The sequence below is a fragment of the Argentina anserina genome, chromosome 5 (genome assembly GCF_933775445.1).
Source record: "Argentina anserina chromosome 5, drPotAnse1.1, whole genome shotgun sequence".
Classification (NCBI taxonomy): Eukaryota; Viridiplantae; Streptophyta; class Magnoliopsida; order Rosales; family Rosaceae; genus Argentina; species Argentina anserina.
The window spans coordinates 8,537,903-8,562,570 of record NC_065876.1 but is presented as its reverse complement, the minus strand read 5'-3'; the positions used below and the strand labels follow the sequence as shown (position 1 = coordinate 8,562,570).

Here is a 24,668-nt window from a genome sequence, read left to right as displayed (position 1 = left end):
GTGGTTTCGTTTCGAAATTTTGTTCCATTTCCTGTATGACTTTCTCAACTGATGAAAAGTTAATGAGGAGTGCTAGGGCGTCATAATATGACGCTAAATCCGGCGCCACAATTCTACATGGCATGTCACGTCATATTATCATATCAATAATTAAAATTATCTAAAATGTCATTTTAAATGAAAAGACAATCATATCCTTTTAAATTTCAGACGATATAATGTAACTACAACATTTATATTTAGATAAAAACTTTTATTTTTTTTTTCTGAAAATGAATATTCTTTTATTATGGTATAATTGATTTAAGCGGATATGTAAAGTAACAAATGTTATTTTTTTCTAGAGTATATATATATATTAATTAATACCATATTTAATACATTTATGTCAATGGTAATCTTTCTAGTAACAAATATGTCAAGATTCATGACTTTTTTATTTAATATATTTACATTTATGATTATTAATTAACACCCTTACACACACACACAGATATATATATATATATATATCGCCCATGCGCGCGCGCGCACACACACATATATATTTATATATTAAGCATACTTTGTATATATCATTTTTATTACATTTTGAAAGGATTTTGAAAAAAAATAAATGATATAAAAAAAACTACAAATTTTTTATAATAATCTAGAGCCGTTGGATTAATAAGAATATGATTGTCTTTTCATTTAAAAATGATATTTTGTGATTATTATAATTGCTGATATGACATGCCACATAAGATTGCGGCGCCGGATCATGGCGCTAAAATATTTTCCAAAGTTAATATAGTATGTTGTCATTATCTGCTCGAGTTTTTAGATTCACATGTATGACTCAAGCACAGATTCGGAAGACTCGATGACTACGTTTGTTAGTATTTTGACAAAGAGCTAGTCAATTCTAACCAATATGGTTACTGAAAGTGGACGACTGAATCTTTCAGTATCACATGCACTTGATAATTAGAAAACCAAGAGTACAAAACTACAGTTTCTAGATTTAGAAGACCAACTTGAAATATACACTGATTCCTTATAGTTCCATTGTGATCCAGCACGGCTATGCGACTTGTCTTCATACCATCCTAAAATGGCAGAGATCTTTCATGAGTCAACATGAAATTACATGCTTAATTACTAATTGGTTAACCCTATGATAATCAGGAAGCTTCTTAATTAGATATTCCCAGGGATGTGCATGATTAAGATAAGAGGTAGCTGCATGCCTTGCGCGCTCACACGTGCATCACGTACAGCATGTAGATTCTAACCAATCTCTGAGAAAATTGTAATTAACTACTTAAGTATTTAGATGGTATCTTGTTAATGGGGATCATCAGGAAGACGGGAAGATGAAAGTCTCAGTGGGGTGGGATTAGTTATTGGTTCACTAGATGAACTCGGTGCTTCAATTTTTGGTTCAGCAGGGACTGCAGTCTGCAGGGTCATGTACGATTTGTGCTAAACTTCCAGTGTTTTTTCACCAACAGTCCCTCAACTCTGGTGTACCTACCAATGTGATACCTCAACTCTTAATCGTACCAATGTGATACCCAGACTCTAGTATTGCTATCATTGAAGTACTTCCGTCAGTTTTTTTCAACTTTTCAGTTATCTTGGTGACGTGGCAAGTACGTGAGGCCCACAAAGAGGGTTAAAAGACAAAATTAACCTCATCTGAGAGGAGCAATATTTTTCCCGCCCTTTACCTTGAGAAAGACACCCAACAATTCCAATTTTGGCGCCAATTTTCCCTCCCTACTCCTTAATTTGTGTCTCTTATCTAAACTAAAAAACTACCACCAACCAGTCGACCACAATCTGATAAAACCTAGATCAATCTCATTTTCTATTTTTACCCTAGCACTTGTTAAACTAACAGAATAAATATAGAAATTTATATGGAACATCTCATTTCCACAATCTCATAAGAATATAGAAACACATAACTTAACGAAATTCAACTACATGTACCATTAGTTCTTACAAGCAAAAATCATGGCAGATCAACATAAAAGGTGGCAACTAATGGTACTTAAACATGTATTTGAATTTCGTTAAGTTATGTGTTTCTATATTCTTATGAGATTGTGGAAATGAGATGTTCCATATAAATTTCTATATTTATTCTGTTAGTTTAACAAGTGCTAGGGTAAAAATAGAAAATGAGATTGATCTAGGTTTTATCAGATTGTGGTCGACTGGTTGGTGGTAGTTCTTTAGTTTAGATAAGAGACACAAATTAAGGAGTAGGGAGGGAAAATTGGCGCCAAAATTGGAATTGTTGGGTGTCTTTCTCAAGGTAAAGGGCGGGAAAAATATTGCTCCTCTCAGATGAGGTTAATTTTGTCTTTTAACCCTCTTTGTGGGCCTCACGTACTTGCCACGTCACCAAGATAACTGAAAAGTTGAAAAAAACTGACGGAAGTACTTCAATGATAGCAATACTAGAGTCTGGGTATCACATTGGTACGATTAAGAGTTGAGGTATCACATTGGTAGGTACACCAGAGTTGAGGGACTGTTGGTGAAAAAAACTCTTCTTTTTATTGGAAGATTGTGTCGCCACATTTATACAAAATTTTGACATACTAGATCTTATTTATATTTATTTCGAACACTCATCTATCACATAAAAATGTGATATTTGGATGATCAATTAAAAGACTGATAGAACATTGTTTAAAACGTCTATAATAAACCCTGTAAAACATCATCGTTAGTATAGAATAAGCAGGGATCGTTCTTTCCGGGGAATTGAAGGGAACTCTAAACTTTTAGTGTTAACAAATAATGAGGGGTTTGAGATTGATTATTAACTACTAAAATAAAACCTAAATTACTATTTACATGATCGACTTCTCTTTAACAAACTTAAACCAAATTTATCATTACACCACATAATTACAAGTTCGAACCTATCATGCATTCTAATTCGACCAATTACATACTTTTTAGACACCAATACAATTAGAGCCTTAGGGGATCATCTAATCATGCAAGATTTCAATTAACATTTAGATTGACTTATGACCTAATCTAAATTTGCATGCAATCGAATTCAATAACACTTAGAGTATAAATCAAACAAGATTACATTTAAGCACCAAATTTTTATTGGAGACATGTTTCATGTGTGGCGTCACCCACCATGGTTTCACATGCAAATTTCCAGAATTTGTTTACCACTTTTAATCAACACAAACCGAACCGACTTAGGGCATGATTCGATATGTGTCAATATGGTTGATGAATCTAGCACTCAAACACAATCTTAGGGAATGCATCCAAGCACTAAATTCATATGCACATATCTGAAAATTATCTAAAAGTATGAGAAAGATGATTAGAACACAACAATAGAAATACAAACTTCAATAATTATAAGAACATAAATTCGATATAGTCTAAAAAAAATATCAAATACAATTTGAAAATTATAAAACAAATACAAAACCAATATTTCCACATAAATAACAACTTACAATCTTCATAGACAAAGAATTGTAGATTAACACAAATAGACGAAGCCATGGAGATGAGTTGTGAGAATCACACGTTGTAGGAACCTTGGAGGTGTGTCTTCAATAGTGAAACTCGGTGGAGCTGATGAGAGTTTTGGGGTGGACGGCTTGGCTAATTTGTGAGGGAAATTTATGGTGGTGTTTTGGTAGAGTTTTGGCTCTTGAATGCTAATGAGAAGTGATCATATTTGAGAGGTGAAGCCATGTATATATAGAGGAAAGATGGAGGGTTTGAAATTGCTTCTTTCTTCCTATAATAATGCTATGCTTTAATCCCTTAAAACATGGAAAGTTTTATTCCCTAAAACATGCTATGCTTTAATCCCTAAAACATGCCATGCTTTAATCCCTAAAACATGCCATGCTTTAATCCCTAAAACATGCCATGTTTTATTCCCTAAAACATGCCATGTTTTATCATTTAATTATCATCTTCTATTTAATTATTGCATGACTTGGCTTCATCTTTTTTTCTTTAATTATCTCTTCAATCCAATCTGAAAATAAGAAAATAAAATCATAATTAAGAGATAGTTAGTTTCAAACCTAACAAGGATTCCTAGTCAAACTAGGACTCTAAACCAATTATGCGTTTTAACTCATGTAAGCACAAAAATGCATCCAATACTGCTCAAGACTCTTACTACGACTCAATGAATCAATAGTACAACAATAAGGGCTAAGAAAAGTACAAATTGAGGTAAAAACATGTTAAGAACGTCGCACAAAGTGCTCCTATCAAAGACCCACATGTTTTTTTTCCTTTTTGAATAAGCTAGATCATTGTTTTAAGGCAAAAATGTCAATTTGCACCCCAAATTTGATCATAATTATCAATTTGCACCCCGAACTTACAATTGAGTCAATTTACCTCCTAAATTTAGTAAAAATTGCCAATTTACTCCGTTAAATTTAATGTTTTCCATCCAATTATAAGTCACATGCTATACAAGTGAGGGGTAGTCTTATCATTATATATTTATTCATTTTTCATAATGAAATAAATAAATAAAATTACTTAAGAGGAAGACTTGCTACTAGGTTTTTGTTTTCAAAACATGTCATCGATTTATATATTTATTAAATTACGTGATATGTTATGTTAAAAGATATTTAAAAAATATAAATAAATACATAATTGTTCCGAGAGAATTACTATTATACCCTTATGTGTCTTAGCCTAATAGGTTTCCTGTTAGGAGATAGATTAGCATCTCCGTAATAGATTAGGACTCCGAATCCTACTGGATTGTGGTTTTGTAATGCCTATATATAGGCCCCCATATCATTCAATAATACACAATTATTTCATCCTGAAACACGTTATCAGCACGTTGCTCTAAAACCCTGAACTTTTAGAGCCCTAGAAATTTTTTCTCTTCTCCACCGCCCAGCGCCGTCGTCTCCGGCCTCCGGCATCTCCTCGTCGGCGCTCCTCGTCGGCACAGCCCCTGCTCGCCGTTGTTGCAGCCCCGCATCCCTGCACGTAGCCAGCCTTGCTGCCCCTGCAACTTCTGCCTTGCTGCCATACAGCCCTGCATCGCAGCCCCTGCAGGCCCTGCTCGTTGCCCCTGCACGCACGCACGCAGCCCTGCACGCTGCCCCTGCATCACCCTTGCATGCACCCATGCAGCCCCCGCATCGCAGCCGCATGCAGCCCCGCACGCAGCCCCTGCACGCACGCTCGCGACACATGCAGCCCCGCTCGCGACCCCTGCAGCCCCGCTCGCGACCCCTGTAGCCCCGCTCGCGAGCCCTGTAGCCCCGCTCACGACCCCTAAAGCCTCTGCATCCTGCCCTGCAGCCCCTGCGACCCCCCTGCTGCCCCTGCACGCCGCCCCCGCAGCCCCTGCACACAGTCCCGCAGGGTCTCTTCCGCATTCGCTCCGCAAAAATATCTTTTTACCCCGCAAGACCCTGCATCAGAGGATTCAAAATTGATCCTCCCCCATATCTACGCAAGAAACGCGAACTGCACAAGCAAACTCTTCGCTCAAGAGAAGCTACTCCCGTATTCTCTACCCTTTTGGGCCTATGGCCTGCCGAGCATAATAGCTCTTTGGGCTTCATACTATATTTTCTTTTCCTTTTCCTTTTTTCTATTTCATTATTTGAATGTTCATTGGCACGTTTTTATTTCTAACGATATTTCACGTGCTAATATAGGTAAAATCATTGCTTGTCGTACTATGGTGACGACATTCATGCTGAGATGGATGATACTTTTGTCATCTACATACGATTTTGATCGTATCCTCCCAAGATTTTATGTCATCGGACGACGATCGAAAAGGATTTCATCAAGCAACTTCATGCATGACGATCGATTTGCAGAGCAATTTAATTATATGCGGTCTATTTGGCAGACCAAAAGTATGTTTTTCTTAAAGTGCTGGTTTTGAAGATATATATATAAATTATCGGGCGCTATTAGCCTTTTTTATGTCTTCTTTTCCGGCCTTTCTTATAACGCCGATGAGACCAAAGAGGGATATAATTCCCCTCTTGGTCGACGTTTTTCGTGTGACGGTCCTGGAGGAGTCACGTTATTATTTAAAAAGGAAGATATCGATTTCGTGTGGTCGCCTGAGTGCACCGCTGTTTTGGGTGCGATCATGAGAATCGCCGATATGCATCGATTATTTTGTGACCATATACATCACAACCCTTCTAATTCCGGTTACATACTTGAAGATTTCATTTATTCGAAATCTATACAACCCTCGTTTCTTATGGATGTGTCGCCATCGCGACTGTTATTTGAATGTTTGAGTTTTCTTAAACTCATGTCTATAAACGATAATCCCAAGGTCTACGTACTCATTTATTTGAGTTGATTCATTACTCTGATGCAGCACTATTTGCTGACAAAAGATTCCAAAAATAACGAATTCTATGGGACACACTTAAAGTGATTTAATGAACGTCTATGACGTTGTATTATCAGAGTTAGCCTTGATGCATACTCCACATCAAAGAAACGCATGCCATTCTTGGCACCTGTATCTATTTCTTGAGGGAATTTTGGAGATGGAAACGTAACATTCTTCCATTCTCAAGTAAGCACATTTTTTAGCCTCAGGCTAAGGCTCCGCCCAATCCGTCATGCAAGATTTTGTTGCTACAGACTTTTGATTAGTCAATCTATTTTGACAATGTCTTCTGCTTACTATTTTTCAAGTATGACGTTGGCACTGCTATGATTATTGCTCGACTTTAGCTTAAGTCGTCTATTGGAATTGGCATATTCTATAAAATTTCTCGTATTTCTTGTTTACAAGATGGACTCGTGAGAATTTTATTTGCCTTAGCTTAGCATGCATGGTCAACGTTTGCAACTCACGTGGTTTTTAAATTAGCCGCTTTTGGGTTACATGGGACCCCAATAGCACTACATTGTGATTTTGGACCTTCAAATTTGGAAAACGGACCTCGGAACGTCAAAAATGACGTCGTTTTTCCAGGTTACTGTTCTGGCGTTTCCGGAACGTTTTCCGGCGTTTTACCGGCGTATTCGCCGCCTTCCCGCCATATTCCGGCGTTTCCGGCACCGTCACCCGGTTCCTACCAGCGTCCCCTGTCGGACCAGAAGTTCCGGCCTCCATACCGGTCAGTTTCCGGCCGTCGCCGGCCGTTTTTCCGGCAATCGGTGCCGCCAGTTTCTGACGATTTTTTCGTCGTTTCTCGTCATTTTTCCGGCCTATTTCCAGCAGTTTTTACTGCCACGTTTTCTCAGTCCAAATTTCACCCGGTTTTGAGTTAATTTGACATGGTTTTCCGGTTAATTTTCCGGTTTTCTCTAAATCGTTTCATAGCTCAAACGATTTTATTATTATTGGTGACCACCCGCACCAAATGGAAGGTTTTCCACCGTAATTGTTTGGTATTCAACTGCTCTAATATCATGTTTTTCCAACTCTTAAGTTGAAGAATGTAGTTCTATCGCCATGTGATACATTCGATGGGATTGTCATTTGTTTCAATCCCCCCTCTTACAATATCCTACGGCGTATTGTGTAGAGAAGTTCACCACGTCGTTGACTCTCTTAATTTTCATTTTGAGAATGTCCCGCCGTGAAATCGAGTGTCTTGCTAATTGCGTAACCACCCACACTGTCCTACGGCGCAGGTAATTGTTTTACGGATCTCGTGCGGAGATTGTGTTCTATATCTTCGTGCCTTGCTAAGTTTTAAAGGCCATACATGCCAATGATGGATTTTCATCTTGATATTTGTGTTAAGAATTGAGAGGAATAAATCTGTCAGATTTCATTGACAATATCTTTTTCAAGCTTCGACAATAGCTTTGTTAGCCTGCAGACATAGTTTTGCTTGCCTGCAGCAGTAGTTTTATGTAACTCAAGATTCTTTGAATCATGGGTTCGGTTTTACTGTCTTCTCGGTTTTGACATGATCGTTTTTTGGTCATTTTGAACAAGATATGATGATTCGAGTTCTTTGAAATTCACATGATCATCTATTTTTCATGTTCACGAAGCGATTGGAGGACCACCTCACCCATGCTCCACATGGTGAGGCCGAGCCTATCTGTGCCAAGCATGGTGAGGCCGAGCCTGCCCCTTTCGGCGGCTCCATGGCATTCATGCCATTGGTGACGGCATCCCCTCCTTCACAAGAGCTTATGATTTTCTAATGCCTCCATGACAATCTCTGATGCCAATCGCTCATTTTGCAAAGCTTGTTCTTTTGCTCGATTTCAAGGAAGTCCTTATTTTCTAAGGCTCCAACCGAGAACATTCCATTCTTACAAAGTATTTAAGGTGACATTACTGGACCCTATCCAACCGAATACGGATATTTTTCGGTATTTTTATGGTATAGGTTAAGAGCATCGACACGTTGGTCACATGTCGCTTTGCTTTCCACAAGAAACGCTGCATTCGCTAAAGTTTTTAGCTATGATCATCATCCTAAGGGCTCACCACCCTTCCTATCCTCTCAAATCTATTCGATTGGATACCGTTGGAGAGTTCACCTCCACAACTTTGATGATTTCGTTTTGCATATCTACTGGGATCGTCGTTGAACATATTATTCCTCATGTTCATTTACTGCACGATCTAGCAGAGCTCGGACTTGGTTATGGGTACTAACCTGCCAATTTTTGTATAGGGATATGTAATGATGTTGCATGCAGCGACACTTATTCGTTTTAGACCCACAACTTGCCAAGCAATTAGTGCGTACCAGATGGTCACTGGATACGGTCCCAACGTTCTTTTCACTAACGCCTATTTGGTTAAAGTTGTTTATGTGCCTCTATTGTAGTTATCTCAATGGGTCTACTTGAAACGATTAAGTATTCTGGTTGGTTATGATTTATGAATCACCAACACTTATCCGCTATTTCCAATCTACAACCGTTGATCTCTATCCTGCGATATTAGCAGACGGTCACTTTGATGAGACATACTTCCCGTCGTTAGGGGCAGATATGGAATGCTCCCATTCTGGTTTTAACGCCAGGAATTGACGTGGTATGACACTATGTCTCATTAAGATCCCGCACTACTCAAATTGAGCAAATGTGCAACGCATTATCTACCTCCAGAAAGTTAAAGATTCGATGCTCAATGACTTTACCGATATAGCGAAAGTGACGAGATCGCACATAAATGCTGTGATGTTCCGGTAAGGTTGGAACTCTCAGAATATGGGAGAATTTCATATGACCTGGTCCTAGCACCGTTGGCACCATCCCTGATAGTGGGAAGGAAGCCGGCGATGGCACCATCGTACGCTGTGGTGTTGTCGGCGCCCGTGGCATTGCACCACAAAACAAGGGCGCCAAACGCAAAGATGGACTAGTAAGGGTCATAGCTTCGGTCTTGGCTCCTGCCTAGATGAGGGGGAGACCATTATTCTCTAGAATCAAAACCAGAAAGAAGCGAAGTGCGTAGGCACAAGTATTTCGCCCATCATCAAGAGATATCCTCTAAACATGTGTATCAACTAAGTTTCTGTGGGACGCTACAGACTCCTTTTGTTGATGTTAGAGAAGAATAGAAATCTCACGAATTGATCGTATACAGCGCGCGCGAGTGTTTAATAGATTGATCTCCCATGATTGATGATGTATTCGCTTATGCTCTTATTCCGTTGTAAAGCATCAACGATGAGCAATTTGACCGAAGTGGAAAGAATCAATACAGGCTGAACTAGACTTGTTGTGTTGGTCGTTGTTCGTAAGTGTAATGAGAAAGATGAAGTCATGCGATATATGCAGGACTTATGGCGCAAAGATTGTCTCATTATCCTAGTATTGACTACGATGAGTAATATTCTCTTGTTATGGACATAATTGCTTTCCGCTACTTGATCAGTAGTAGTGTCCATGAAAACTGATTTGCAGCATGTGATAGTGGTCATAGAATATATGTAAATGGATCTTGACACAGATATGAGAGTGCCCGAGGGACTTTAAATGCCTCCAGACCATGGAGAGCTTATGTAATCAGATTGCGACGTTCGAGAGAACGTAGTACAATCGGTTGCAAGAACTCATACCCATATGTGTTCATATGAAGCTAATTCTTGATTCTCTATTCCGTCTAAGTATAGATGATGAAGAGATTCAATGAGCTATACATTCATACATGTTAGTGTTGTTGGGACACTATTGCTTTCATTATGACGTGATTAACTATGCGCCTATGCATTGTCATTGTTTCATTGCTTCTTCGACATGAGTTTAGTTCTACACTTAGTGAACCAACACAAATCCTATCCACACCAACGCCGCCAGCAGCTCCAGCAACATCAACGTATGCCTTGGTGTAGCAGTCGACATTGGTAGTATAGAGGATGCGTACGGTTCCGTCTTGGGCCAAAATCTGTCCTTCATTGGTCCATTCCCCCATTCTTTTTGCGAAAGACACATTAAATGTGACAAATAAGAATCTGTCCAGTTTCTTAGGTCAACTTCAACGAGACCTACAAGACAGCTCGCTCGATGCAATATGGTGAAATTAGTACCGTTGGAAAGGCCTATGTGTCTACTTTCGAGGGACACCAACCATTTATTCATAGCTATCATATTGAGTGAGTTATGGCCGTTTTAGCAAAATAGGACAGTTCTGTCCGGAAATTTGCAAGTCAGTCAACTTCGACAGAGCATTGTGAATTGCTCCGATCGGATTAGGTTGTGACCTTATGTCACTGGAAAGCCACCGGTGTCTACATTTCAGAACATTTTACGGTTCACTGATACCTATTTTGACGAAGAAGTTATGGCCATTTAAGTGAGTGAAAGTCATTCTATCCGAGAATCTGATTTTCATTGCAAACTCTTGTTTTGAGTTGTTATGCAATCTTGTTTCCTAAGATCTAAGTGTGGCTAAGTATAGCATGAATTATCTAAGGATGTGTGGCTAGATTAATGATTAATCATTGGCCCAAGACTACGTTTGAGAAGCATGTAATGAACGTTGTATACGTTGTTCTTTGTACTCCATGATTATGGCACTAATCAGGGGGAGTTGTTTCGTAGACTTCAGGGGGAGTCTACCTCACATGATGCTATCAAATGTAGACGGTGCGTTGTGCTCTTTTTCCCTTCGATCAAGCTTTTGTTTTACCCTAGAGGTTTTTATTTTGCTTGACAAGGTTTTTACCGAGGCAACGATGTGTGCACCATGCAACCTAGGCATGCGACACAAGGAGAGTGTTCTGGGAGAATTACTATTCTACCCTTGTGTGTGTCTTAGCCTAATATGTTTCATGTTAGGAGATAGATTAGCATCTCCGTAATAGATTAGGACTCCGAATCCTACGGGATTGTGGTTTTGTAATGCATATATATAGGAACAATAATACACAATTATTTCATCCTGAAACAATAATAACATAATAACATAAAAAATAATAAATAAATATGGATATATAATTATATATATACACAACACACTATATTTGAAATAGTCGGTATATAGAATATATAATTCGAAGTATGGTTGATTATGCATAAAAAAATGTAAATAAATAATTTGATTAAAAAATAATCCTCATTTAAAGAATATTTTTATTTATTTATTAAATAAATATAAATATAAAATGACAGCATTACTCCTCATATACATGACATGTAACGCAAAATTGAATAGAAACAGTTAAAATTAACGGAGAGGATGCAAATCGGTAATTTTTACCAAGTTTAGGAGGTATATTGACACAATTACAAGTATATGGTGTAAATTGACAATTTCAGCAAAATTTAGGGTGTATTTTGACAATTTTTGTCTTGTTTTAACGATTTACATGTTTTGTCAGTTGGAATGAACTTTTCTTTAGAATAAGAAAAGAAGTTGTTGATTAATTATATATATATATATATATATTTATATATACACACACAGATTTTCAGGTGCGGAGGTCCGTACCTTAAGCTAAGGTACATATTTTTATTTTTTATCAACCTTTCAATCGAGTTTTCACATCTCCACCGTCCAATTCTTAGGTAATAACGTATAAGTCACATTTTTAAAATTTCAGTCAATTTGGTAATTGTTAAGGTATCTAACTAAGTTAAACTAATGAACGGATTAAATCTGCTGAATTTGAACCGTTCATGTGTATAATAGAAAAACACAGTTTTGACTGATTTAACGATTACCAAATTTGCTGAAAATTTGCAGAGGTGATCTATACGTTATTACCTAAGGAATGGACGGTGGAAATGTGAAAACTTGATCGGAAAGTTGGTAAAAAAATGAAAATCCGTATCTTAAACTAAGATACGGACCTCTGCACCTAAAAAGCTCCGATATATATATATATATATATATATTGGTTGCGGTAGCGACATCTACAGAGGAAAAATGAACGTCGCCGTGACATCTCACCGGCACCGGTGTTTGACAAGTGTAGGAATCAGGAGACACACAATTGATGATTAACATGTTTTGTAAAAAACCATTAATTAATTTAAGCACCTAGTTTTGACAAATTAAACTACCAAACACATTTTCTCTTCTAGACCAACTTAGGGAATTATATTTGTAGCTTCATAAGTTTAACTGTTTAAGCTTTTTTATTTTATTTTATCGAAAATCTTCAGCGTGAATTCAGTTATATTTGTAGCTTCACTAAATGTCAGAACAAGATTTAGTCACTAGTCATATGAAAACCGTCCGACCTTCGTTTTGTCTTGGACCCAAAAGGCTCCTGAAAAGGAAAACGTTTTTTTTGATGAAAAAAGTTTCTGAAAAGGAAAACGTTGTTCATGCATTTAACCAACAACATAATCCATCCATAAAATAGAAGAAGAAAGAAACTTATGAGGAATTTAACAGTAACTTTGACTAGTAACAATGGAAATTAGTAGGTTATTTAAGCCTTCAACTGAAGATAATTAAGCTAACACGCACCTTCCAAATCAGTGCCCCCTTGGTTGGTTCATCTGAAAGTGGTGCACTGCCTGCAGGCCCCAACAGTGTTATACTCGGTCAGAAAAAGACGCTTAGAACTCCCAAGAATTTGAGTTTGAAACTTGCAAGTCAATCCCACAATAGCCGTCCATGAGAAAGTCTACAAATTCTTGGCCAATCCCATTCTTCTAAACCCTCTACAAAATCCACTCGAGCAACCTCTCTTTCTCTCACAGAGAACAAGGTTAGCAACTTAGCATCCGATATCTTAAACCATGTCGACCCAGTTATCTAATCCTTTGATTCCTCACAACCAAAGTCCTCAAAAGACACATCTCTCTCTTGCTCTCAGTGAAGCCAAATCCATTGCCAGCATAGCTTTCCCAATGGTACTAACTGGTTTATTACTATATTCACGTTGCATGATCTCCATGCTTTTCCTTGGTCATCCTGGTCAGCTAGCTCTAGCCGGCGGGTCCCTTGCTATCGGCTTTGCTAACATTACAGGGTATTCTGTTCTCTCCGGCCTAGCCATGGGGATGGAACCTATTTGCGGCCAAGCTTTTGGTGCCAAAAGATTCAAGCTTTTAGGTCATACCCTCCAAAGGACAGTTATTCTCCTGTTCTCGACTTCAATCCCCATATCATTTCTGTGGTTCAACATGAAGAGGATCTTTGCTTTCTTGTGGCCAACAAGAGGATATTGCATATGAAGCTCAATCTTACATTATCTATTCTCTTCCTGACCTTATTGCACAAAGTCTTTTGCACCCTCTGCGTATCTATCTCCGAACTCAATCCATAACGATGCCCTAACATGCTGTGCAACTCTAGCCATTATCCTCCACATTCCTATCAACTATCTCCTTGTTTATGTGCTTGGTCTTGGAATCAAAGGCGTAGCGTTAAGCGGGGTTTGGACCAATATCAACCTGGTAGGATCATTGATCATCTACATCACATTCTCGGGAGTCTATAAAAAAACATGGGGCGGTTTTTCAACGCATTACTTCTTCAAAGGTTGGAAAAGTCTATTGAATTTGGCCGTTCCAAGCTGCATTTCCGTTTGTTTAGAGTGGTGGTGGTACGAGATCATGATCTTGCTTTGTGGACTGTTACTTGACCCACAAGCAACAGTTGCTTCAATGGGAATTCTGATCCAGACCACAGCATTGATCTACATTTTCCCATCTTCTTTAAGCTTTGGTGTATCTACAAGGGTGGGGAACGAGCTCGGGGCTAATAGGCCCGAAAGACCAAAACTTGCTGCGATCATAGGCCTCTCTTATAGTTTTGTTTTCGGACTCTCAGCATTGTTATTTGCTGTCATGGTACGAAACATATGGGCAAGTATGTTTACAAAAGAGTCACAAATTATTGCATTAACATCAATGGTGTTGCCAATAATTGGGCTATGTGAGATTGGAAACTGTCCACAAACAACAGGTTGTGGAGTTTTGAGAGGATCGGCTAGGCCTAAACTGGGAGCAAACATAAACTTGGGTTGCTTCTATTTAGTGGGAATGCCTGTAGCTGTATGGTTGAGTTTCTTTGCAGGATATGATTTCAGAGGACTCTGACTTGGCCTTTTGGCAGCTCAAGGCTCATGCGTCGTGACCATGTTGTTTGTTTTGGCAAAAACCAATTGGGAACTTCAAGCTAAAAGAGCCAAGGAGCTAACTGCAGAAATTTACATTAGTGTTGATGATGGTTCTCATGATTTTGATGAAGCTGATGCTTCCTTGAGTTCGTTAGTAAAGACAGACAGTGATCGTTCACATGTATAACCCAGAAACCGGCATTAGCCAATCTGCAGAAGTAGGCTTTTTTTAAGGTTTATTATTCCTCAGAAAATATATTCACATTTAAATTAGTTTTTTCTTTTATAGAACAAAGAAAGGAGAGAAGCATTTAGTATTGTACATTTATACATAGTGTTGAGAGACGAGATGCTAATTTTTTCAGCTCAGTATGAAGGGATCGATTTAAAAATTAATGAATCAGGTGCATTTTTAATTTATCCTTGTAATGACAGATCTTATGAAACGCAAACATTGTTGTTGTTGTTGTTGTTGTTGTTGTTGATGTTGTTGATGTTGTTGTTGTTGTTGCTTTGTTGTCTATACTGTAATTAGTATGGTTTGTTTGTTTTATATATTGTCCATTTGATAGAAAAAGGAATGAGATCAATGTTGTTTTGTTGCCAATCAAAGGTGGCTCCTTTAAGGACTATTTGTTTTGTATGTTGGCTTTTCCGGAAGCAGTTTGTGTTTGTCTACCAAACCAGTTTAGATCTGCTTCGGTGAAGTAGCTAGTCTTGGACCTGCAATTTAAACATAGATCTCATCCATGCACACTGCTTGTTGTGACTATGTTGATCTTAGTAAAATGGTTCCCTCTAGTCTCTACAAAGAACTTCCGTATCTTTTCATTTGCCATTCTGTTAAAAATAACGGGTTGGAAAATTAGTTGCAAACAAAAAGTTAGACAATAAAGTTTTAATTAACAAACTTCTAGAGCTTTCCTAGTGTTAGACAATTAGGATTTGCTCCCTAATTTTGACCTGAGATATCAATTTGGAAACATAACTGATTATTCGATTTCACACCTTGTTTTCACATTTTGCCTCCTAATAGAGTGCATCGACGAAAAATTTCATATATTTATCTAGCAAGACTACACAACATCAAGTTAAAAAATTTATCAGATGTTGACAATTTTCAAATACAACGGCATATAGTTTTCAAGCTGTGAATATTATAGATGACCTTAATGTTCTTAAGAACCTAGAATATGCAGTTGATGACCAAGTCACTTCAAATGTCATCACCATATGCCATTAACAATTTAACATTGTTGTTATATATTGACTACAAACAAGAATACCATTGTTAATTGCTAAGAGAAAAAACGTACTCCCTGAATAATGAGTCAATCTAATTACGAGGTATCTGATTCATTTGTCTTGACAAATTAACCAGAGGTCGAATTCCGATTTGTGGTTTACTGATGATGTATCAAAGTCTATTTAATTGAATAGAATCATTGTTGTATCATAATTAGTATTCTTGTTGGCCAAATTAAGTTAGAATTAGACAAGCATAGTGGGTACACGAGCTTGTTCACGTATTCTTCTTTTGCATTCTTCCATTTATTCAACGGTTACAACTCTTTTAATAAATCCAATAGTGCTTGGACACACAAACAAACACATATTCGAGCGTTTAGAATTGACTTGAAAGTGGTAGACATGAATCGAGGTCATAAACAAAAACATTAAAACCGATGAATGTGGATGAAAGTCATGAAACTTGTTAGATCGACATTTGAAGTCGTTCCATGCATGGCCTTTGAATCTGCATATCTTTTAAACTATACTGTTTCAAAACAATTTAGCAACTGATATAGGAGCCAAGACTGCCGATCACGTACTTGACGTTTGTTAAATTCTCGAGCGTCTTCGTGGTGGCACTCATTAACTTGATCACGAACCAAATATCAAGAATGTGATTGAATAAAATATATTTCTTTTCATTAGTTGATCTATATATCTAATTAATTTATGCTTGATTTTCTAGGCTAATTTGGTTTCTATTATGCATGCCTAATGTTTTAGTTTTAGTTTTCAAGGCTGGTCGGAGTGGTGTGCAATCCTTAAGGGGGTGCCGTTGCACAAGGCTTCTCACCATTGAGAGAATGAGAGCTAGCTAGTCTCCGAATTTTATCATGTCAAAGTTGCTGTGGTGAAACTGTGTAGCTTGTATTGTATGTGCAGACTCACCTTACAGTGAGACATGCATATATGAAGGTAGAACCCTGAACAAAACCGTAAGGGCGGGGCGAAAAATTAAGGACAGTAATTTATTGTGCCAAAATGATTAATTGGTTTTAACCCTCGGGTTTTAGTAGTAGGCTGTTCCCCATTTTGTATCAACAAAAGCCTAACCTTGTCTTCCACTCTCAGTCAAACACTCTAAGCTCTTTTCCCTCATGATGCAAAAAATATGAGAGAAGCTCCCAAGTCTATGCCCTCATAAACAGGACATATGGTATGTGACAAGATCAAAATGCACAAGAGGAAGACAGTGAAAGAAGAAAGGAATATGGGTATCGGTCCCATAGCAGTCCAAAGCTAACCCACAAAAATAGCACAAGAACAGCAGTGCCTTTTGAGAACCTTCTTCCAATTCCATTGCAAGAGTGCTTTTAGTCCTTTGCATATATGCGGCCCTTATGTGCTTCTTCTCTCTAACAAAGCCAATGACATCCAGTCCACTTATTCATTCATTCATTCAATTTCTTCCATGATATGACCAATCAAGCAATCATAGAGTGACCACTTTCTTGGCTCTCACTATCAGTTATCCGGTGCTCATATGATCATTGTCTATTAAGTCCACACAATTATTTTCTGCCATGTGCAAACTATAAGCCATAGGGGCCCTGCCCAAATGTTCATGTGTGCAATCAAACAATTTCACAGTTCTTATCTGGGGTTCTTCTAAATTTGGGTGCAGTCTGGTGTTTAGTATTAACACTGAAATCGAAACAAGATTAATTGTACAAAAGATATAGATTATTGCTGAATAAACAGAGCACTCTTTTTAGAGGACTCTGGAACTGATAATCTTTTTTAAGTTGCTTACTAAAACATGTTGGCATTACCTTCTACTATGATCTTATCAAATCCCTCCAAAGTCAAAACTGCTTTTGCTATTGTTTTTGTATGATTGATCAATACTTAGAAGAGTATCTAATCCCTTATAGTTTTCTACAATTCTTTAATCTTCAGCAGCAGTTGCAGCTATACAGGAAACAAGAAATCTTGATGTTCCACATATTTTAATGTCATGTACTTCTCCTCTGGCCACAACTAATGATGCAATATGCTGCTTTTGAATAATCAAAGAGATTAGCAGAATGCTTAATGGTCCCAAACAAGAGATTCCATTGATTATTTATGGATAGACAAATGGCCATGAACTGGAATTTGGATTATTGGCATTATGGTCCCAATGCAAATAAAAAATAACAACGTCTGGTAGAAAAGAAAATAATTATAAGATCTTGTAACTGGATCACATGACAACTTCCTTATTGCTATATAAATCCTAAATATATAAACTCACCCCAATCTCTTCTTTTATGTATCCCCTTAAGATATATATCCCCAATCTCTTCTTTTAAGGCATCCACCATAAGATATATATACAGCTTAGCATAAAGCCAACTCAAAGATACACAGTAACATCATGAGAACCACCTCCACCTTTTCAACAGGAATCCATGTAGAACAGACAGTGAAGATGACCGGGAAGCATTCTCATTTGGTTGGACTTAAAACCTTGAAGATGAAATGCTCAAAGAATTTCTGTTTACTCAAAAGTTTCCCATTTTGTTGTGACAACTACTGACTCAGAATGACTTTGCTGTTGTTGCTGCATCTTTGGAACTGTCCTTACAGAATTTCCCGTTTTTGTCGCCGCTTGCTGTCTCTGCATTGGCCTCGAGTCTTTTGAAATATGGCCACTTGGGTTATCTTGTGTCTGCAACTGGATTTTGGCCCCATTTCTGGTAGAGTTGGAATTCTGGTGCTTCAACACATCAAGAATCTCTATGTACTTTTGAACTCTTCTCACCTACAAGTTTTTCAATAAAAATTAATGTATGATTGCATAACAATAATGTCCTGGCATATAGATTTTAAAGAGACCAAAGAATAATACCAGCACTCTTCTCTGCATTTTTAAATCTCCTTCTGCAACAATTCCATCGAGTTTAATCAACCTCATCATCAAGAGCTCCGTCAAATTCTCAACATCTTTCTCCACTACTTTGCCACCTCTAGAAGCTGTTGCTTCCAAAGCTGTGACCTATTAACAAAAAAATAAGTTACCTTTTCTATATGTCATACGTATTTAATGAAAATGATTAATTTGATATGACTTAATAAATTTACCTGTCCTGCCAGCTTGTGGACTTCCAAGTTGATTTCGGCCAAGGCTTTCGAAAACTTCTGGGAATTTGAATTTCTGAGTAACTCTACGCACCTTTTTTCTCTACTCACAATGTCCTCCACCAACACAATTTTGGATCCATCTTTAACTCTTGCCACATCTAGATACTCTTTGGAGTCTCTCTCTTTGTTTTTGTATATCAGCTTCTGATCTTCATGATGCAGTTTAGTTGGTCCTGCCAACATTTTCTTCAATTCTCCTGCAATTCAATATCACAAATCATAAGAACAACTAGATATAGTAAAAATCTCTTCCTTTCCAATCAAACCATTAAAAGTTTAAAACAAAAGTCTCATGAATTTTAACATACCAAAGCTAGCATGGGAGCTGATACCAATTTCGTGATACATAGAGCCATACTTGACCCTAACTCTGATTATGGGAATGGAAACAGAAGTTGGATTTGTCTCCCCATTGCGCTTCTGAACCAACATTCCACACGGTCTGATTTCCAAATCCGCCAAATTCGGAATTCCCCTGCCATCCACAGAGCCTTTACTTGCCGGTGAATATATTGTGTTGATATTTGACTTTATTGGATCCATCATTATCAGATTTTTGAGATCTTCTTCTGAAACTTTAAGACAATCTACAGAACTACTTGGACAAGAAACGACGTCAGGAAAAGTTCAGAAAAGAGTGTCTATGTTCTTCCCTTGAATTAGGGGTAACCCAGATAAGAAGTAAGAACCTTAGAACCTCAAAAAAGCCAGACAAGGGAATCAAAGAAACCCAGTTATGGAAGTGTTGGAAAGAAATGGTGTGAGTGAATAAAACTTGGCCAAAGCATTGGATTAGTACACCAAATCAGTGACCAAAACTGATCAAACCACTAAATCAAAGAGTGAAAAAGAAACAGAAAACTGAGATCCAAACAAAGCAGAAAAGAAAAAACCAATGGCCATGAGAATAATCAGTCCCTTTACCTATATAAAGAAACAAATGAAATCACCACCAGCTTACGTGAAAGAGAGGTGAAAATAAAAACCAGTGGCTTTCTCCAGAGGGAATACAAAGTGAAATGAAACTAAAAGTGGCAACAACAAGAAGCATTTTACATGCAGAGAATTGGACTCTCTTTTAAACACCTTTTCCTTTAAGAATTGTCCGTCTTGTAATATAAACTCACAGATCAAACAAAAGGGTCCCTATGAAATTAATGGGGATGTTACCTAACTGAAAAGCCAACAAGACGTTGAACATAAGAGGAACATGTCTAGGCCAACTCATCACAGAAAAAAATCCCAGCCAGTTGGCTCCTGTCAGCTTGCTTAATCTAGTTGGTCCTCTCATTTCTCTATGAAATAAACTAGATTTTACTTGTATGATGAAAACAATAATGCAGGTGCATGAAAGTTAAATGTATTTTTTTTTAAATAAAGATGCATGAAAATTTGCAGATTCAGATTGTGAAGGAGTCACAATCATGCGCGTAATGATGTAGAACAGTAATTAACATTGATATCTAATTTGACCATCGAAAGCTTATTGGTTGGCATATCTAATTCTAGTTTATCAAAATAGATTATACAGAAAATCAGAAATTAATTAGTCTTAATGTCTTATTCTCGGCATCATTATTCATTTTCTTGCTGAATTCCTAGAATTGAGTTCTGGCCCTTTTTCTGTTTTACATAAAGAGAAGACATCCCCTTCTTTCAATAGAGGAAGTAATAGTACTGCTTAATGATTTCATAAAATTGCGAGATTTATGAAAATAGACCAAATATGCGCTCCTCGTATAACTCAAAGAAAGATTAAGTCATAGGTGAACAGGCTCAACATTTTCACGTATCACAATAGATGTTACAATCTATGGAAAACAGAGTGAAGTAAATTTGGAAAAGCATCAGTCTTCTAATCTTGTTCCAAGGAGTAGAAAATGTTGTTACTACCAACTAACTCATTCTTCCTTCCGAACCTTCTTAATAGGCCTCGCAGGCTTGATTATTATACCAAGCAAGATCAATACAATTGGCAGAACAGTACCAATATAATAAACACTACCGTAGGAGGCGAGTGTTTCATGAAGGCTTAATACCTGTAACAGGCAAAACAGATGCATGAGGAAACTTAAAAGCATCAGAAAATGGCATGCTTGAGGTACATGTGCATCTGAATCGAACGTGTTCATATGCAATGGGGTGTCAACGTAGTGTGCCAAAGCGCATGTGTTCATGTACATGCCTGCATATGAGAGAGAGAGAGAGAGAGAGAGAGAGAGAGAGAGTACTTACAATAAATCCAACACATGAGTAGTTCAGAACTAAAACAGTGTATGCGAAGTTCAGGAACACCATAATGTTCTTAGCAACATCCATTCCTTTAGGTACAGATTGCTGCCATCTATAAATAACTGTTTGCAAAAGCAAGTTAAAAAGGATACAGTTAATTATCTTAACAAAGCAATAATTTGACAACACAGGCCGTGATCTCAATACCTCTTGAACCAGCAATCATTAATGCTGACTGAACAAAGAATATGATGTACCCAGGATAGAGTCCCTACAATTGTTCAAAGAGGAATCAATATGATGCAGAAATTTAAATTTGAACGAGAAAATAAAAGAGAAATTGATGCATGACAAAAAGTATATGACTAAATAAATAAGTTGCCCGAATAATCTAAGACACCTTAAGGAGTGATTAGCATAAGATTTTTGAAACTTGACTGGACAAGAGTGCATAGAAATTACTGAGGTCTTGAGGATACCTCCAAAAAGTTTCATTGTTCGGTTGTTGCTATAGTAAGGGTCAAGACTACATTCCATTTTATAAAATGAGTGCAGAAAGTCATTTAAAAGAAAGGCAAAACTATGGATGCACTTTCTAGCAGAAATTACATGTTCAAATGTTGGCAAAATATCAGCTAAATTTGGTGTGCTTCTTACATACACAGTGCCACTATTGCCTCAAGCCTCAAGGCACAAAGTCAGCAAAATATACGCATGCATATGAGTTCAGAATGAAGCTATAACAAATTATACTCACATGCCAAACAGCACTAACAGTCTGTGTCAATAGCAACTGGAAGAAACCAGCCTTCTTCCCAGGCTTAACAAGCCTTCCGTAAACATCTGCAGAAAAATTATATATCAGATAATGCAACCACTATAAACAAACATCTCCTGCTTCATATGTATAAGACTGATGATTTTCAGATAATACACCAAACGAAAATTTCATCATTAATTTCAGTATAAGCAAAACAGATATAACAGGTGATCAATTACCCAGTTCAAGGTTCAATCATTATCCACCTGGTGAAACTGTCAAATTACTTATAATTCAGCATTCAATTTTTTAATATCAGGACCAATTATTTAAAAGAAAGTTTTTCTAATAGTTCATGCACCAACTTGAATATAAGTAGCAAAAAAGAAAAAGAATATAAATATTTGATTTTACTGACAAAGCAAAATTTAAGAATAAAAAATCCCAAGGATGAAAGATGCTCACAGTGACCAGGCCCAATCATAGAAAGCTTTTCAAATAAGTCATACACTGTGCTTGAGTATACAAATTTGATTTTACTGACAGCAAAGGAAAACTTAAGAAATAGGAACCCTAAGGATGAAAGATGCTAACAGTTATCATGAGCAAGCATTCATAGAAAGCTTTTCAAATAGTTCATCCACCATACTTGATTATAAATATTTGATTTTACTGACAGCAAAGCAAAACTTTAAAAAATAGGAACCCTAATGACGGAAGATGCTCACAGTTACCAGGCCAGGCCCAGATATTTTTAAATAGTCACCATACTTAAATATAAATATATGAATTTACTGACAGCAAACAAATTTTAGGAAATAGGAAATCCTAAAAAAGATGCTCACAGTGACGAAGCCAGGTGCTGACTTGTATGTTCCAAACAAGTGGCAACTGAACTGAACTCTTTGCAAACTCAACGCCTAGAACATCAACATTCTTTGCACGGTCCCATTTTGGCTTTGGTGGTGAAGATTCTGTCCAGCCACTGAAACCAAGACCAGAAAGAATAATAGAGGCCTCTGAAATGGACCAGATGAAATAATATTTCCACCGTGCTGTAAATCCTGACATATACTGGTAGCTCAATCGTTTCCAGAAACCCCATTCTTGGTATAGGGGTTCAGTAAATCTTTTCAAAGGAAATTGGGGAACCAAATACAAATACAGCCCCATGCAGAATGCAGCTTGGAGAAGAGCTCTAACTGCTGCTCCAAATGGTGATGGAGATGGTCCTTTCTCTGAAGGGTTCCAAATCTGAATGATGTTAAACAGAAAAAAAAAAAACTAGTTAATAGTGTTGATCTCAAGAGTACCATACTACCAAAAAAACAAATTTGGGATATAGAAAGCACACCCCCTTGCTTTCAGTCCAGTCGAGATAATCCCTCATCTCATAAACTGGGCCGGCAAAGTGACTACCACAGGAGAGGCAGTATCCAAAGTACTCGATTAATGAGGGCAACTTAAATAACCGATTCTTCTTCTGAGACTCACGTAGCTCTTCTTCTTTCAATATCCCATCATTGTAATTTATTGCACACGAGATGACTTTAAGTGTTAACACCATTAAGGCTCCTAAATATGACAAATAATACAAACTTAGCTTATTGAACAGAATAATAAAGACTAGTAATATCAAAATATTAGAAGAAATACAAAATACGATTAAAAAGAACTTATCATTGATTAACACATAACACAAAGTTATTAATTTTCTTGCAGGAGAATGACACTCATCGCAACTCAATAAAGATCATAACATAAAGGGGAAATGCAAGTCAGCTAGAAATGCTGGAATCTGTGATTACCAGTTGCATCAATTCCTCCTTCCTTCCATGCATCCCCACTCATGTAGTACATGTGGCTACACACATACAGATGCTTGCATTAAGAATCAAATAATAAAAAGCCTAATAAAAAACCTGAACATAAAGACTCTCATATAGTTGAAAGTACTATCACTTCAAGACCATTAGACCATAAACAAACTCAGTTAAGTTAGCAGAATCCATGAAGAGCACAACCTACTTGTCCCTCCATCATGAACAGTGAAAATGCATCTTACAACATCATGCACAAAAACCAAAAGGCAGTAACATGAGCAAAAAAAAAATTTCAAAACTTAGACCTCAAAACAACCACTACCAAAACCCCAAATCCTACCCTAATCACTCATAACAAACATACTAACCAACCAACACGAACTACTTCAGTTCCTCCAACACACAAAACTAAAAAAGAATCCGATTTTCAGTTCTGCTGATCCAAAACTATAACAACACTCTGAATAAACCAAAAACAACCTCGGATGATTCGAATCATCATGCAGAGAGATCATACCAGCCAATGAGGTAGCCGAAACCAAGGACAAAGGTAATGATCCCACAATGTTTCCGGAACAACAGCATGGAGGCATAGCCGAGAGACATGGGGACCAAAAAATGGAGATTGGAGGAGAACCCGAATGAGAGATAGGAGAGTATGACTCCAGAAGCGGCGGCATAGATGTGCTTGGCCTGCGGGCCCGGGACGACCCGCAACAGGAAGCTGACTGGGATGGTGGCGATGTAGCAGAGGAGGAACCGGAGCACCGGGACTGATACCCCGATCGACGCCGCCATGGATTCCATCTCCAGGCCCATTACGGCTGGGCTGCTTCTTTCGATGTGGGGCTTATTCTGGTTTCTGATGTCTTCTGGGGAAGAAGAAGAAGAAGAAGAAGAAGAGATTGGAGTTTGAAG

The 24,668-nt window shown here is 37.6% G+C and overlaps 3 protein-coding genes across 3 annotated transcripts; 1 reads left to right on the top strand and 2 right to left on the bottom strand.

The window, feature by feature from the left end:
* Nucleotides 1-13,160: 13,160 nt before the first annotated feature.
* On the top strand, nucleotides 13,161-14,703 carry LOC126794595 (protein DETOXIFICATION 49-like). Its single transcript, XM_050521351.1, is given in 3 exon segments — nucleotides 13,161-13,590; nucleotides 13,592-13,727; nucleotides 13,730-14,703. Coding segments are annotated over 3 exon segments (1,509 nt in total). The 5' UTR covers nucleotides 13,161-13,191.
* Nucleotides 14,704-18,090: 3,387 nt separating this feature from the next.
* Nucleotides 18,091-20,218, bottom strand: LOC126794600 (BAG family molecular chaperone regulator 1-like). The gene is made up of 5 exons (XM_050521356.1): nucleotides 20,106-20,218; nucleotides 19,244-19,530; nucleotides 18,876-19,132; nucleotides 18,643-18,789; nucleotides 18,091-18,555 (listed from the first exon to the last, which is right to left on the bottom strand). Exons 2-5 carry the CDS (start codon nucleotides 19,479-19,481, stop codon nucleotides 18,292-18,294), a joined length of 906 nt encoding a protein of 301 aa, XP_050377313.1. The 5' UTR covers nucleotides 19,482-19,530; nucleotides 20,106-20,218; the 3' UTR covers nucleotides 18,091-18,291.
* A 433-nt stretch (nucleotides 20,219-20,651) lies between these two features.
* Nucleotides 20,652-24,660, bottom strand: LOC126794598 (lysophospholipid acyltransferase 1). Its single transcript, XM_050521354.1, has 8 exons — nucleotides 24,268-24,660; nucleotides 23,736-23,791; nucleotides 23,282-23,502; nucleotides 22,773-23,181; nucleotides 21,925-22,010; nucleotides 21,375-21,438; nucleotides 21,171-21,289; nucleotides 20,652-20,974 (listed from the first exon to the last, which is right to left on the bottom strand). The coding sequence occupies exons 1-8, from the start codon at nucleotides 24,567-24,569 to the stop codon at nucleotides 20,837-20,839; spliced, it is 1,395 nt and encodes a 464-aa protein (XP_050377311.1). The 5' UTR covers nucleotides 24,570-24,660; the 3' UTR covers nucleotides 20,652-20,836.
* Between the last annotated feature and the right edge of the window lie 8 nt (nucleotides 24,661-24,668).